Source organism: Poecilia reticulata, chromosome 13 (assembly GCF_904066995.2).
Source record: "Poecilia reticulata chromosome 13, P_reticulata-male-v2, whole genome shotgun sequence".
Classification (NCBI taxonomy): domain Eukaryota; kingdom Metazoa; phylum Chordata; class Actinopteri; order Cyprinodontiformes; family Poeciliidae; genus Poecilia; species Poecilia reticulata.
Window position 1 is genome coordinate 23,887,924 of NC_088842.1, and position 15,390 is coordinate 23,903,313.

General features: G+C 39.3%; 1 protein-coding gene across 1 annotated transcript in view; it reads right to left on the minus strand.

Annotated features, from left to right (window-relative positions):
* Nucleotides 1-13,585, minus strand: part of LOC103474876 (uncharacterized) — a 264,378-nt gene extending 250,793 nt beyond the window's left edge. Inside the window, exons 1-3 of the mRNA XM_081615010.1 lie at nt 13,472-13,585; nt 12,554-12,644; nt 12,044-12,183 (exon numbers count right to left, since the gene is read on the minus strand). Coding sequence (XP_081471136.1) covers nt 12,044-12,107 — 64 coding nt within the window. The 5' untranslated portion in view covers nt 12,108-12,183; nt 12,554-12,644; nt 13,472-13,585. The remainder of the gene's footprint in view (nt 1-12,043; nt 12,184-12,553; nt 12,645-13,471) is intronic.
* Nucleotides 13,586-15,390: the final 1,805 nt, after the last annotated feature.

Genomic DNA, 15,390 nt, shown 5'->3' on the forward strand with positions numbered 1-15,390 from the left:
ATTATTCCTACACTGTAGCTAAAAATTATTTAAAGACTGAATAATTGCCCAGATGTCTGAGCCGGCGCCAACACTGCAGGGACTTCCTGGATCCATCCAGCTGTAACCTTTGACTTTTACCTTTCTAATGGGGCTGTTAACTACATTTGAGCCATTTTTTTTTCATTTAGCATATTGATATGCTAAATGTTTTGTATAAATCTCACATCCATTATAAAAAGCAACTTTGACCGCAACTTTTTAAAAAGGTGCAGCAAAAATGAGTAATTTTGGCAATCGGAAAAAAAAAGTCACTGAACAGAGATGACTTGATTGCAGACGTGGTAAAGCGTCAAATGGAGGCGGAAGTTGATTTATCGAAATTAATTTCTACAAACAGCAGTTGAGAAAAACTAATGTAGCTTGCTAGCTCTACGTTAGCCAGCTGCCGTTGGCAAGCTGCCGTTAGCAAGCTGCCGTTAGCAAGTAATTAACTTTTCAGTGTAAAGATAATGGCAATTCAAACAACTGTCCAATTCCGGGCTTTTATGATGTATTAATGTTGAATATTGCTTTTTTTTGAGGCAGTTAGAAAGTTCTGAGGGCCCAAACATTTTTTTAAACACTGACTACTCAGAAGTACACCGATCAACCCCCGTTTTGGGAAGGAAGTATGCAAAGCAGTGGCGTGCGGTCAGGGGAGGCAGGGGAAACTCTGCCTCACCTGTCATCATGGAAAAATAATGATAAAATAATTTATATTGCTATTTTCACCCTGTGGTTTGTATTACAAAGTACCTCCTTTTCATTTAACTTAACCAATTCTGATTATTTTTTTCTTCAAAATCGCTGAATTTTCGCATTTTCCCATTCAGTACTCAGAGGCGAAGCCGGTGAGGCAGCAGAGCTGAGCCTCACCTGGGATTGCACAACCTCTTGCTGACTGCACAGTACCCGGAGTAAACCCACACATGCACAGGGAGAACATGCAAACTCCATGCAGAAAGACTGGGGCCGGGAATTGAACCCAGAACCTTCGTGCTGCAAGGCAACAGCTCTACCAACTGCGCCACTGTGCAGCCCTGATTATAACATTAATATTCTTATTTTGAGTGTTAATGAAAATTGTTATAACTATAATTTGTATGTTTTGAAAAAAATATATATACTTAGCCAAAACTTAATACATCGACATGTGAAAACAGTTATTTGGAAACAGTTAAAATATTTTGTTCCCCCATCCTAACTTTGGCACAAAAAAAAGAGCTAATGTTTTCAAACTTGCAGGATTTATTGTTGATAATGAGAGGAATTAACACAGTAAAAAACTTGCAGGTAAATTCATTTGTTTCCATTTTATAGAGGGGAACAGATTATATCAGGTGGTTAAAATAATTTGGGCAGTTCTCTTGTCTCATCGCTGGGGGCGCTCATGATCCCAGACATTGTGACTCCACAACTGCAGAGTTATGAGACAGTAACAGCGAGCTAGCAGCTAGCCGTCAAGTGCTGCGAAATAGTTATAGTTTTCTTCTCTTATCACAGCAATTACTTATGAATAATCTCAAAATAAACATTAAGCCTAAAACCATACTACTGCAACAGACTGAATGTTCTGCTCTTTGTATGGGAAATATCTGAGTGTTCACTTTTGTGGCCTTGTTGTCAGTTGCTTTGGCCAGTGTTTTTCAACCATTTTTGAGTCAAGGTACACTGTTTTAATTGAAAAAATTTCGAGGCACACCACCAACTAAAATAAAGATACTCTGTAGGGTATATAGTCTAATATATAGTCATTCTTATCAAAGTCTCTTGAATAGGAATCAAATAAACACAAAAATGTATTTTTATCACATTTTACATTTATTTCGAATTGCACTTAACATATCCACTTCAAAAATACACCTGAACAGCCACAACAATGTGGTGTTAAATTTAAAGAAGTTGTAGAAAACGTCAGTGTTTTACAAACTAATCCACAAGCATTCTTATAGCCAGAATACAGAAAATAATTCTTATTTTGAAAGAAGCAATATTTGGGAAACATTTCACTTCATATTCACTGTTACAATATGAAGAGTTGCATGCACAAAATGTCAATATCTGTATATTTTATCCACCTGGTGTGAAACCTGTGCATGTTTGGATGAAAACAGATCTGATTTCCTGGCAGAAATTAAAGAAAAAGCTCTTCCTCAACATCTCAGTCTCTCACTGTTTTTAGTTTTTATAGTAGCCAAGCTTCAGAAGCTCACTTCACACAGATATGTTGTGGGAAATGGACTCATGTTCTTTCCAACTACTGCTGAGCTTCACTGTCTTGTTTTCCATCACTGTCATCACAGTATTGCTAGATTCAGTGCTCTCACCGCTACCTGTAACATTCATACATCACTAATTCTCTTGTTTTAATGTAAAATGCTCTGTACCTACTGCCATCTAGTGGTAAGAACATTACATGATTACGCCGCTGCTGCTACTACTACAGCAGATACTCGAAGATGGCATTATTTGCAGACAATTCATTTTCAAAAAATCTTTTAAAACCAATTACCGTATTTTTCGGACTATAGAGCGCACCATACTAGCACCTTTAATAAAAAAAATAAAATAAAAACTGGAAGTTGCTCTCGGTTTTCCATTAGGACCCAGCAGAATGCCTCGTCCTAATAAATCTGCTGGACGCAGCACTCCGTCTCCAAAGTCAAACCATGGTTTCGTTCACACCGAGCTTATAAGTGTAGCGGCTCTGTTTCCCTCCTGTAGTGCCAGATCGACAACCCTCAACTTAAAAGCTGCATGATATGAGTTTGAAAACATTTCTCCGTTGTGCCTGCTGCTAGCATGTGCTTGTTCTAAATGAAAATTAACACGTTCTTCTTTGATTTACAATTTTGACTTCTAATGATTCACTTCCTGCTAGAGAGCCCCCTGGTGGTTGAAGAAAAATACACAGAAAAGCCACAGCGGGCTACAATCCGCATGGTTCAAAGTTAAGGAAAAAAGTAGCAGCTTTTAGTCCGGAAAATACGGTACCATAGTGAAATTGAATAATTTCCACCGCACACCTGACGATCACTCACGGCAGGGGCGCAACTACATACTTTCTGAGGTGTATGCGAACATGTCATCGGCGCCCCCGGGCCCAATGACAAAAACTTGGACAATTTATCTTTAATTAAAGTATCAATAATAATAAATGTGCAAATATGTGACTAGATTGCTGCCTACAGGGCAATTAAAACGAATGAAACAAAAACAGGGCAATATTTGATCATTTAACATATAAGTGAGCCAAAGAGCCACTTCTGTTGGCCTGTGTCTAGAACTGCCTGTGGGCTGGGCTGTAGGTCTGAGGCTTTTTGTTAGCATGTTTTCTATCATTCTTAGGATACCAGCTCATTCCATCTCCGTATCCACCTTGTGTAAATTACAAGGTACTTCTCTATTTATATATATATATATATATATATATATATATATATATATATATATATATATATATATATATGCCGATCGATCGGCTGATCATAATCGGCTGATTTCCGTGAAAAAGTGTATGATCGGTGATCGCCGATCAGTCTCTTGTTGCCGATACCGATCACCTGCTTCTCATTTCTCAGCCTGCCTGTGCAGCTGGTCTCCTCTTTCCTTCACACTGCGCAAACGTGCAGCAACAAATCTTAAGCGATGTGGTGTGGAACTATAGCACTGAGTGAATGGGGACAAAAATTGAAGCACGTGGGGTGAAGCAGGTCAAAATGCATCAACACAACAAAGCTAATATGACCTAAAAACAATGCCATACTTGACGGAGTTTGGCTACATCGAGGCTCACTGCAGTAAAAAGGACATATGGAGGATCAGATAGCAGGTAAAGCAGCGCACAGCTACAAACACTCACCCAGATTAGCATGATGGTCAGAAAGCTAAACAAATAACCCGCAAAATGATTTAAGTCTTCGAGCTCCGATGTAAGACGCTGGTTCTGTTCTCGTTGTTCAACCACTGCTACGCGCTACAGGTAGTAATATTTCACAGACAGAGCGCCGCTTCTGCTCCACCTAGTAGTGACTCTCACACCGAACCTCTGTTTAAAGCTGCAGCATCTAACTTTAAAAAATACATTTTACATACGTATTAAAACTTTCGCTGTCCTAACATGAGACAGATAATCTCTGAAAAAATAATCGATCTCCTCCCTGTTCTGCATAATTACTCCACTCAGTCAGAAACAGCCACTCAGAACTAGCAGTGATCAGCTAGCCGCCATGCTAACAGGAAGTTTTCATTCAGTAACTCAGGATTGTTTATTGTAATGGAACCTGTATTTGCCTTTGAATGTTTTTATACTTGAATTTTTTGGCAATGCTGAGAGGTTTTATTTTGACTCTTTGCATTATTTAGCCTCTTTGGAGCCTTCATATGTTTTCAGTCTGTTAAAGATAGTGGCAGTACAATTTGCAGAATGCCTGTTTTGTTTTTTTCTTGGAAAAAGTGATCGGCCCTCATGGTCCGATCACAGATATATATATATATAATTATAATTACATAGAGAGCGAGAGGTTGATAGATATATAGATTGATATCGATATATAGATATTATAGATATCTATATATAGATTTATATATATTTATAGAGATTCATATATACGTGTGTATATATATAGGTAGATATATATATCTACATATAGATTTAGATATACTTATAGAGAGATTTATATATACTTATAGAGATATATATATATATATATATATATATATATAATAGATTTATATATGTAAAGGTTTAGACTTCTAAAATTCTCTCTGTCGTTGTTTACATTTTCTTTCTCTAAATCTCCCTTTAATTAATAAATGTGGTTGCTTGATCTTCTGTTTCGAATTAGAAATTTAAATCTCACAATAGTTGAACATGAGTTCTGATGTTGCTGAACGTGGGGGAAGCCGGAGCACCCGGAGTGAACCCACACCTACACGGGGAGACATTTCCCACCGTGAAATCCTGTCTTTTTAAAACTAAAATACCCAATTAATAACAGTAGCTCTTTTTCCAATGAATGTCAGTCACCCAAAACACACGTGGCTCCACCCTCCTTTCAAATCTAATATACACTGCTCAAAAAATAAAGGGAACACTTTAACATTGAAGTGAACACTGAAGTGTTCCCTTTATTTTTTTGAGCAGTATACTCATAGACTGTAAAGTCAGTCTATGCTGACTTTACATCAGCATAGACAGATGTAAAGTCTGTCTATGCTGGACAGACTTTCATCTGTCTTTAAATTGCCGCAGATGTGTTGGAGTCAAGGCCTTTTTTATTCGTCTCCATAGTGAAATTTTCTTTGTGGGTCTTTCTTCTGGTTCAGACATGATGTTCTCTGCTGACTCTTTTCTACGTTCTTCTGTTATAACACTCTCCTCTTCTATGGAATCTACTGGAGCTTTGCCTGGTAGGTCTTCTGACGGCGTGCAAAGTTTTGTCTCTATTGTGGGGGGGATGTCTGGCATGATCTCAGAATCAGATTTTGCGTTGGGGACTGAGTTTTTATCTGTCTCTGTTTCCTGCTGTTGTTTCCCAATTACTGTTTCATTTTTATATATTTCAATTATGATGGTGTCTTTGTCATTTCCGACTGCTTCTGGTGTTGAAACTTCTTGTTCTCCAGTGTTTTCAACAGAAAGGTTCTCACTATTTAACGTCTCCAATTCAGATGCAGCTCTCAATTCTGCCTTTCTCTTTTTCTTCTGCTTATATTTCTTTGACCTTTTCTTCACTTTTTCATTCCCGCTTTGTTGCATTTCAGACATAACAATCTCTTCAGAGATAGGTTGGTGGGTCGATATTATCATTTCGATCTTATGAATCTCATTGATGGAGGCAGCCTTTAGTACTATTTCTGGTACTAAAACTTTCTGTTCGGTGTTATTTCCAGAAACTTGATCGTTGCTAATGTTTTCCATCTCAGACTTGGCTCTCATTGCTGCCTTTCTCTTCATCCTCCATTTCGATTTCCTTGATTGTTTTTTTCTCTCTTGCTGGTCCCCATTTGATTGTGGTATGGAGGCCGTCTCTTGTTCGATCACCTGCGGTTGTTTACCGATAACTGTATTATTTGTGTGATTCTTATTTTCGATGGGAACTGTCATCTCCGTTTGCGTCGAAGCAGATTTGTAGATAGGTTTCTGCTGCGAGGTGTCTTGTGAGTCAGTTTGAATTGCAACAGAAACCATTGACTTCTTCCTTTGTAATTTCCTCGTCAGATATTTCTGTTGTTTAAGTTTAGCTCTTAGTTTATTATTTAGAGCGAACATTTCATCCAGCTGTTTCATTAAGTTTTTCTGTACCTCGATATATTCAGAAATACATGTACACTTTGTTTCACTTGGAGAAACCACAGTGTTCGTCAAACAGCTTTCCCTTTTCAAGGAAGCTGCCTCGTCATGCTCCTTTTTGGTGACTGGCTCTGGTGTTGAAATCATAGGTTCCTCTTTATTTTCCTGACTACCTTCTTCTGCAGGCAGAGAAGTGTCCTGCTTGATAACATTTTCAGCGCTGGACTTAGAGGACTCTTCCTTCTCTGGTGTCTCCTTCAGTTCAGAGATCGATTCCTGTTCGGTGACCAGCGAATTGTCTTCCGTTCCACTACTTTCATCTGAAGCCCTTTGATCAGCAGGACTCTCCACTGAAGAGTCCTGCTGTTCGATATTTTCAGTTGTCTTATTTAGCTCCTCAGCTTCGCGCAGCGCCCACCAAACTCCAAATGACACCTTCTTCTTCCTACGCTTGGGTATTTTTGGTGGCTGTACTTCCCTCTCGATAATGTTATCGGATGCGACCGCTTCGGCTCTTGGCTGGTCAGACTGCATTGTAACCTTTGCTTGTATAATTTATTTTGTTCTAAAATAAATCACTACTAAAACTCTGTAAAGATTTCTCGTTATGTTAGATGTAAATATCCCAAAGAAATATTCACCAAACAAAGTTGAAAATCCTACTGCGAACTGCTGAGTAAATTCTGAAGAGAAACTATCAACAACGGCTGCTAACAGGTTGTGATGAAGGTAGATCAATGTGACAAGCTTATATAATCGCTGGTGATGTCAGAATTCTGCCTTTGAAGTTATATTGTGATGTCACATTGTGATGTCACAATTTCATTTGATATTCAGAGGGCTTGTCTGACAGATTTTTTAACACGGCTGATGCGCGCGCAACCTGACTGCAGAAAGAGTAGGCGGGCTTTTAAACTGTCACTGGTTGCCATAGTTACCCACCATTACCTTGTTTGAGAAGGACTTCGCTGCAGCAAATTAAGCCGTACCGCTCAAAAACGCCTATAAATAATTTTAGGATATTATAAGGAAGTGCTGAGAACTACCGTTTTCCACCGAACTAACATATTTGCCACTTCGGCACAAGCACAGTGAGAAACGTTCAGAGGATAAAAACACTAGACTCCGAGCAAAACTCAGATGTCCCAGCTTTTACTAGCATGTAAACGCACCATATACACAAATCTGGGAGCTTCCCCGAAGCGTGAAATGAGTCTCAAAAATAGTTGTGCTCTCGTAAACGGATTTATGTGTAGATGCAGTTTTGTGTGTGTGAACCAGGTGATTTGTGTGTACATTTTCAACATGTATAGGCGTAGGAGAAGGTTTATTTTATTTTTAAGTTTTACAAATCGAGTATTACACACACATAGATATTTTTACGCACGCACAAATCCTGTTACGCACGGACAGTGGCTCAACTACACATTATTCAGGTGGATGCGAAAACATAGATCAGCGCCACCACCCCCAGCGAAGGAACGTCAGGGTGAAGGAGCGACGCTCACTCGCTCTTCTACTATGGGCTCTTCTAGTGTATGGGAAAACTTCCCTCCAGACGGGGTTTTGGCGCCCCCTCTGGTGCTGCGCCCCTATGCGTTGCATACCCTGCATACCCACTTTTTGCGCCACTGACTCACGGCACACTAGTGTGCCGCGGAACAGTGGTTGAAAAACACTGGCTTTGGCAACGAGTCTCCTTGTAGCTGCGCTGATACAGAGAGCGAGAAAGACGTGGTTTTAAGTTGTTCTTTAACGATTTTTCCCTTTGTTGTGGAGCAGCGCGAAATTAATATCTACATGTTCAAGTTGTATTTCATCACAAGGAAATGAAACGGCAACAAAATGAGCCCTTTTTCTTGTTTAAAGTGTAATGTCAGTGTTAGCAATGGCTACACAACACTTAACGTGTATTATATTATATATTCAGGAGGATGTCAGTCAGTGGCGCAAAAAGTGGGTATGCAGGGTATGCAACGCATAGGGGCGCAGCACCAGAGGGGGCGCCAAAACCTCGTCTGGAGGGGGCGGCACGCCGATGTTTTCCCATACAGTTCAGCACGCCTTACGCTCCTTCACCTCTAGCACATAACGAGGTAAATGTAGCGAGTTTTACCTTTCACGTATCGTCGCCTCGGGGGGGGGGGGGGGGGGGGGGTGGGGAGTTGAGTGAGCGACGCTCCTTCACCCTGACATTCCTTCCCTCGGGGGGAGGGGGGGCGCCGATCTATGTTTTCGCATCCACCTGAATAATGTGTAGTTGCGCCACTGATGTCAGTGCTAGAATAGTGAAGCTGTTGAAGAAAGGTGAAGAGACCAGGAAGCTCTGGTGAGGTCTTCAATTAGTTTATTGAATATTAACTGATCGTAATTTTTAAATAAACTAAACTATTTTATTATGAGAAGAGCAGGTCAGGAGTTTTATTATTTATCATTTTATTTTATTTATACAGGAGACCCAGGTGGAGTTTCAGGGTGTGAAGATATAAAAATTATTTTAATGTTGGTAGAACCAGAAAGAACAGGTGAGAACTGATGTCAGGTTGATTTTTTATTTTTAAAAGATTTTGTTGGCTTTAGTGGCCTTTATTTGAAAGTAATTTGACAGGAAAGAGGGTAATGAGAGAGGGGGGGAAGACATGCGGTGAATGTCACCAGGCCGGGAATCGAACCTGCGACCACCAGCATGAGGACTAAGGACTCCATACATGGGTTGTGCTTTGCCCCTGCACCACAGGTTGATTTAAAAAAAAAAACTTTTCAATATATATATTTTTTATTTCCACCCTATAAGGATAATGGTTAGGAGACAATAAGAAAAGGGCTTGAGGAGAGGTTTTAAATTAGTGTAGGAAATGGGTTACACAGTAAATACAGGTCCTTCTCAAAAAATTAGCATATTGTGATAAAGTTCATTATTTTCCATAATGTAATGATAAAAAGTAAACTGTCATATTTTAGATTCATTGCATGCCAACTACAACTGAAATATTTCAGGTCTTTTATTGTTTTAATAGACGATTTTGGCATACAGCTCATGAAAACCCAAAATCCCTGTCTCAAAAAATTAGCATATTTCATCCAACCAATAAAAGAAAAGTGTTTTAATACCAAAAAAGTCAACCTTCAAATAATTATGTTCAGTTACGCACTCAAAACTTGGTCTGGAATCCTCTTGCAGCCTTCAATGCGGCGTGGCATGGAGGCAATCAGCCTGTGGCTCTGCTGAGGTGTTATGGAGGCCCAGGATGCTTCGATAGCAGCTTTAAGCTCATCCAGAGTGTTGGGTCTTGTCTCTCTCAACTTTCTCTTCACAATATCCCACAGATTCTCTATGGGATTCAGGTCAGGAGAGTTGGCAGGCCAACTGAGGACAATAACACCATGGTCAGTAAACCAGTGGTTTTAGCACTGTGAGCCGGTGCCAGGTTGTATTGAAAAATGAAATCTTCATCTCCATAAAGCTTTTCAGCAGATGGAAACATGAAGTGCTCCAAAACCTCCTGAAAAAATCATTCAGTGAAGTGAGGCCAGGACAGGGGTCACATGTTCCCTCTTTCGAGTTCCTGTTAAAAGTCGTGCAGCAGCATTCTGAACCAGCTGCAGACGTGAGAGCAGCGACTGACTGACTCCCAGATAAAGGGAGTTACAGTAATCCAACCGAGTCGAAATAAAAGCGTGGATCACCGTTTCAAAATGCTGCCTGGAAAGAAAAGATTTCACTGACGCCAATCGTCTTAAATGATAAAAGCTGGACTTAACCACAGCTCTGATTTGGATGTCCAATTTAAAATCACTGTCCACCTTAAAACCAAGATCTGTAATAACGGGTTTAAAATATACCTCCAAGGGTCCCAGGTCAACAGAGGAGGACTCACAGGAGCCACTGGGTCCAAACACAATCACCTCTGTTTTCTTTTCCTTAAAATTTAAAAAGTTCAAGGCCAACCAAGCTTTAATATCACCAAGACATGCCAGGAGATGTTTGATGGAATGGACATCCTTCTGCTTCAGGGGCAAATAAATCTGAAAATCATCAGCGTAACAATGAAATGAGATCCCATGTTTCCTAAGTATAGAACCCAGAGGCAGTAAATAAAGTGAGAAAAGCAGAGGGCCTGGAATTGAGCCCTGCGGGACACCATAAGGCATTGAAGCAGCAGTTGATTCAGAGTCAATAATTTTAACGGAAATAGTTCTCTCCTCCAGGTAAGACCTAAACCATTTAAGAACAGTGCCATCAATAACTACAACGTGGTGTAATCTCGATATTAAAATGTCGTGGTCTACAGTATCAAAGGCAGCAGTTAGGTCAAGTAGGATCAGAACAACATGGTGACCACAATCACATGCAAGAAGGATGTCATTAAAAACTCTTATTAAAGCAGATTCTGTGCTATGAAGAGTTTTAAAACCTGACTGGAAAACCTCCAGAATGCCATTGTCTTCTAAAAACTGTGTCAGCTGGCAGTACAGAATTTTTTCTAAAACCTTAGAAAGAAAAGGCAGCTTAGAAATAGGCCGATAATTTGCCAGAGCAGTAGGATCAAGGCCAGGTTTTCTAAGCAATGGTTGCACTATTGCATGTTTAAAACTAGAGGGCACCACACCTGAGGACAGACTGCTATTTATAATTGCAAGAACAGGCTGCACTATGCTAGATAAAATATCTTTAAAAAATTGTGGAGGGACAGGATCACAGGGGGAACCTGATGGCTTAATGCGGCCAACCACGTCCTCTAAAAGTGAAACAGTCACAACCTCAAACTGATTGAAAGCAGCAGAGCAAGGGACCGAAACAGAGGGGTCAGAGTCAGGAGCTGTGATAAGAGCCCTGGTACTACCAACCTTTTCAATAAAGAAACGCAGCGAATGATCACACATGTCAGGAGAAGCTTCCAAACAGGCATTCTACGGAATATTAAGTACAGAGTCAATGGTGTGAAATAAAACATGTGGGTTATGGCTGTTTGAGGAAATGATATTTGCCAAATATTCCCTTTTAGCCTCTTTAACTGTGCTTTGGTAGATTCTACCCAGAGTAATTCTTCAGAGTTATTGTAGATGGCAAAAGGGCAAAAGTTTCACAAATCACAAACATGGTTACAAAGAGTCTTCTTGAAGAGGAGAATAATATAGTCCAGGTTTGAAGTGTCCAGTAGTTTTTTTAATTAGAGCAGATCTATGGAGATCCAGATGCAATAAAATATTGAAAATCGAAAGTTCTTGATTTTTCACAAATCAGAAAAATGTTTCACAAATCCTAAACATGGTTTTAAATATTCAGCTTGAAGAGGGAGGAGAATAATCCAGTGCAAGTGTCTAGGTATAGCAGTTTTTAAATTAGAGTCGATTAAAGATGCAGAGGGTAGTGAAAAATTAGGTGGAATTGCCCTTTAGCTATTGGAAGCTAGAATTGGAAACCAACTTCAGCTTCGTCTTCAACCCTAAATGATGAGAGCTATCTAGAAAAAGAAAGCCAAAGACCTGAACATCATCTTCAATGGCTTTAGGAACCAGAGCTCCACTGAACCAAGAGCAGCAGAAAAGTTGAATATTTCAATGTTGAATCAGGTTTGATACATTTATTTGTGTTGGGATTCGGTCACTCCTCCAACAGATAGAAAGCTAATCTGCTAACACAGACACAGTTTCTCAACTTTCTGTTAAGAAGATAAACCTCAGAAAGCTGCTCCTAAACCATTACTGATAAGAAAACATACAGACCTAATCTATGCAGCAGGACTTTGGGGTTGAAATCAGCCTCCAGCGTTTTGCCTCGATGCTCCATTTCTTCTAATGGAGACCACTCCTCTTCACAACCAGAGTGATGGGTGAACTGGTGGTGAGGTCAACTTGTAGACCAGCTGAGAGAGACAAGAACCACAAAATGAACAAAGTTAAAAAGCTACAAATCATTGAAAAATACAATGTGATTCTGTAACTCATCTATTAGGATCTTTAGTTGGTCCCAGTTATCCTCACAGGACAATAGCTGGGGTTCTTAATGTGCAGTATTGTACATTTTACTCTTTCAGAATAATAAAAACTAAAACCTAAATCTGAAAAATACTAAATAGATCCGAGACAAAAAAACAGAAACATGGCATTGGCCTCTGACTGTACAAGCAATATACAAAGAGCTAACTTTTATAAAAGCAGCAATTTAAAGCATGTGGAAGAACTTTATGCATTATTTCATCAAAGTTTTAATTCCACAGCAATATTTCAGCTCACCAGGACACTGGAGTTCAGATGATCCCACAACTGATCCCCAGCAGGAAATGGCCGCTCTGCGCCGCACTCAGCTCTTCTTCACCATCTGTTTCTGAAATAGAGAGATGGGACATTTGGAGCCAGGCTTCAAGGCATTGTTGAGAAACGAGATATTTACGGCCTGTTGCTCGTTGTCATCCCATCTGTTAATGTCATGTGTAAAAGTGAAACCATAGACAATAATCACTGTTCAACTTCACAATCAACCAGAATTTATTCAAACAATCAAATGCATAATTATGTTTTTTCAAAAATTTCAAAGGTTTGAAAGGACAAATGTCATCTTTAGACATTCCAGTTGGCACCAACTTTTGGTTAAAAGATAGATTTCAATAAAGACATGATAACTTCTTGAAACTAATGTTTGAACTTTGTTGTTTGGAATTGATTCAGTGTCTTTACCTGTAAACCTGTTATTTAAAGACAATTTCCCGAACGGTCAAAATTATGTACATCTTGTGTAATCTTTTTTTTTTTTTTTTTTTTTTCCTACTTTGGTTCACTTCATCAATCTAACGTACAGAAATAAAATGTAGTCAGATTGAAAGACTATTATTTGCATTTCAAATAATTTATAATTATATTCAAAGCCTCTGTTTTATTCCTTGTTTCTTTGAGGAAGTTTTTTATTCAGTTACACTTAAAGTGCAACAATGACGTGTTTGTATCTGAAAATGATTACGTCCGCTTCACTCCTGAACTCACCCGTCAGAACATTTTATGTCCATCGTGTAGCAGTTTAGCTAATGAGGCAGCTCATCATAACTCAGCCAAAGTAAGAAAATAACCGCAGTCTGATTTTTATTGTTAATGTGTTTCTTAATATTGAGCAGTTAAAGTAAATAAAATGTGTTACATGTCTTTTAAGTATTTACTTACTGGAGGGGTTTTTATTTGTGGTGCAGAGCCACAACGAACAGCTAGCTCCTCACTTCAGCCAAGTACACCTCGCTGCAGCAAACTGAAAGGGGCGGGGACGGACCGCTGTCAGTCTCATACCTTATTTGGAAATGGGACCACTGCAATCCGGAAGTGCAGGCGGCGCTATTTCCTAGTGGCGTGGGCGTGGTAACACAACTAATCTAATTACATTACTAATTCAGAACACCACAACGTCTTCATTATTTACTATTAATTCTGGCATTACTGGCTTTATAAAACGACATATTTTTTTATTTCTTGACTCGAGGTATTTAAAATTTGCCACAGTTTCAACAGGTTGGCCATCAAGTGAAACTGTAATCACTTTCAGTTCTTGTTTATCTAATTTAATTAGCTCTACTTCCTTTAGAAATTAAAAAGGCATGTTCTTTTGTGAGGGAATTTATCTTTTACTGTTCCAATAATGCCAGAATTAATCATGAGTAATAAAGACTTTGTGGTATTCTGATTTAGTAATGCAATTAGATTAGTTGTGTTACCACCCCCACGCCACTAGAGGCAGCAGCTGGCAGTAGCAGGCCTGAAAAGATGCGACTTAGAGAGCAGATTTAGAAGTATACCGAAAGCTACAGAATTTGCTAAAAACTGTGAGCTGCCGTGAAGTAAATAAAAGAAAGAAGTTTAAATACATGCTCAGAGTGAAACTCCTTCCTAAAGGTGAAAACATATCACAGATTTCAAAAGAAAATAAAAACGGAAGTATAGGAAATAGCGCCCCCTTCACTTCCGGATTGCAATGGTCCCATTTCTAAATAAGTATAGGACTGACAGTGGTCCATTCCCCCCCTTTCTGTTGAGAAGGACCTCGCTACAGAAAACCAGGATTTACGCCTATGCACAAATCCTTTTACACACGCACAAATCTTTTAACACACGCACAGATATTTTGAGACTATTTTCACTCCATAGTTTTCTGGGGGAAACCCTGGCGAAGAGCAAAATGACTAGCTAGTCTCAACACGTTAGGCGGCTCCAACACAACGCAGACGCACAGCAGCTTGGACTCTATCAGTGACAGCTCAGGTCCTGCCAGTACAGCAGTTATAATTTTTTTAATAGAGATTTTAGTAACATATACTTAAAACAATAAGTGAGCATCAATGGAAAATTAAAAATATTTTGAAGGTACTACTTTTTTTCATCATACCTTCATTCTTACTACTTTTTATTGCCATTAATTTGAGCTCATTTACTATCTTTTACCACAGCACAGAATCCCTGTAATCAAAAGTATGAATACCGTATTTTCCGGACGATAGAGCGCACCATACTATAAGACGCACCTACAAATGTAAAAAAAAAAAAAAAAAAAAAACGGGGAACATATAAGCCGCACCAGGCAATATGCCACTGGTATCTCTACCGCTCTTGGTTTTCCATAAGGACCCAGCAGAGGGCAGGAGAGGACTTTGTCCTAATAACCCTGCTGGATATATTAAGGACGCAGCTCTCCATCTCCAAAGGCAAACCATGGTTTCTTTCACGCCGAGCTTACATGCAGCGGCTCTATTTCCCTCCTGTACTGCTAGATCAATAGCCCTCAACTTAAAAGCTGCATCATAGAGTTTGAAAACATTTATCCGTTGTGCCTGCTGCAAGTATGTGCTTGTTCTAAATGAAAAATAGCACATTCTTCTTTGATTTCCAATTTTGACTCCCAATGATTCACTTCCTGTTACAGAGCCCCCTGGTGGTTGAAGAAAAATCCACAGAAAAGCCGCACCGGGCTGTAAGCCGCATGGTTCAAAAGTGTGGGGGAAAAAATAGCGGCATATAGTCCGAAAATCACAGTAATTATGAGCAGTAACTATTTTATAAAAAAAATATTTAGGCATAGAATAGTGTAATAAAAACAC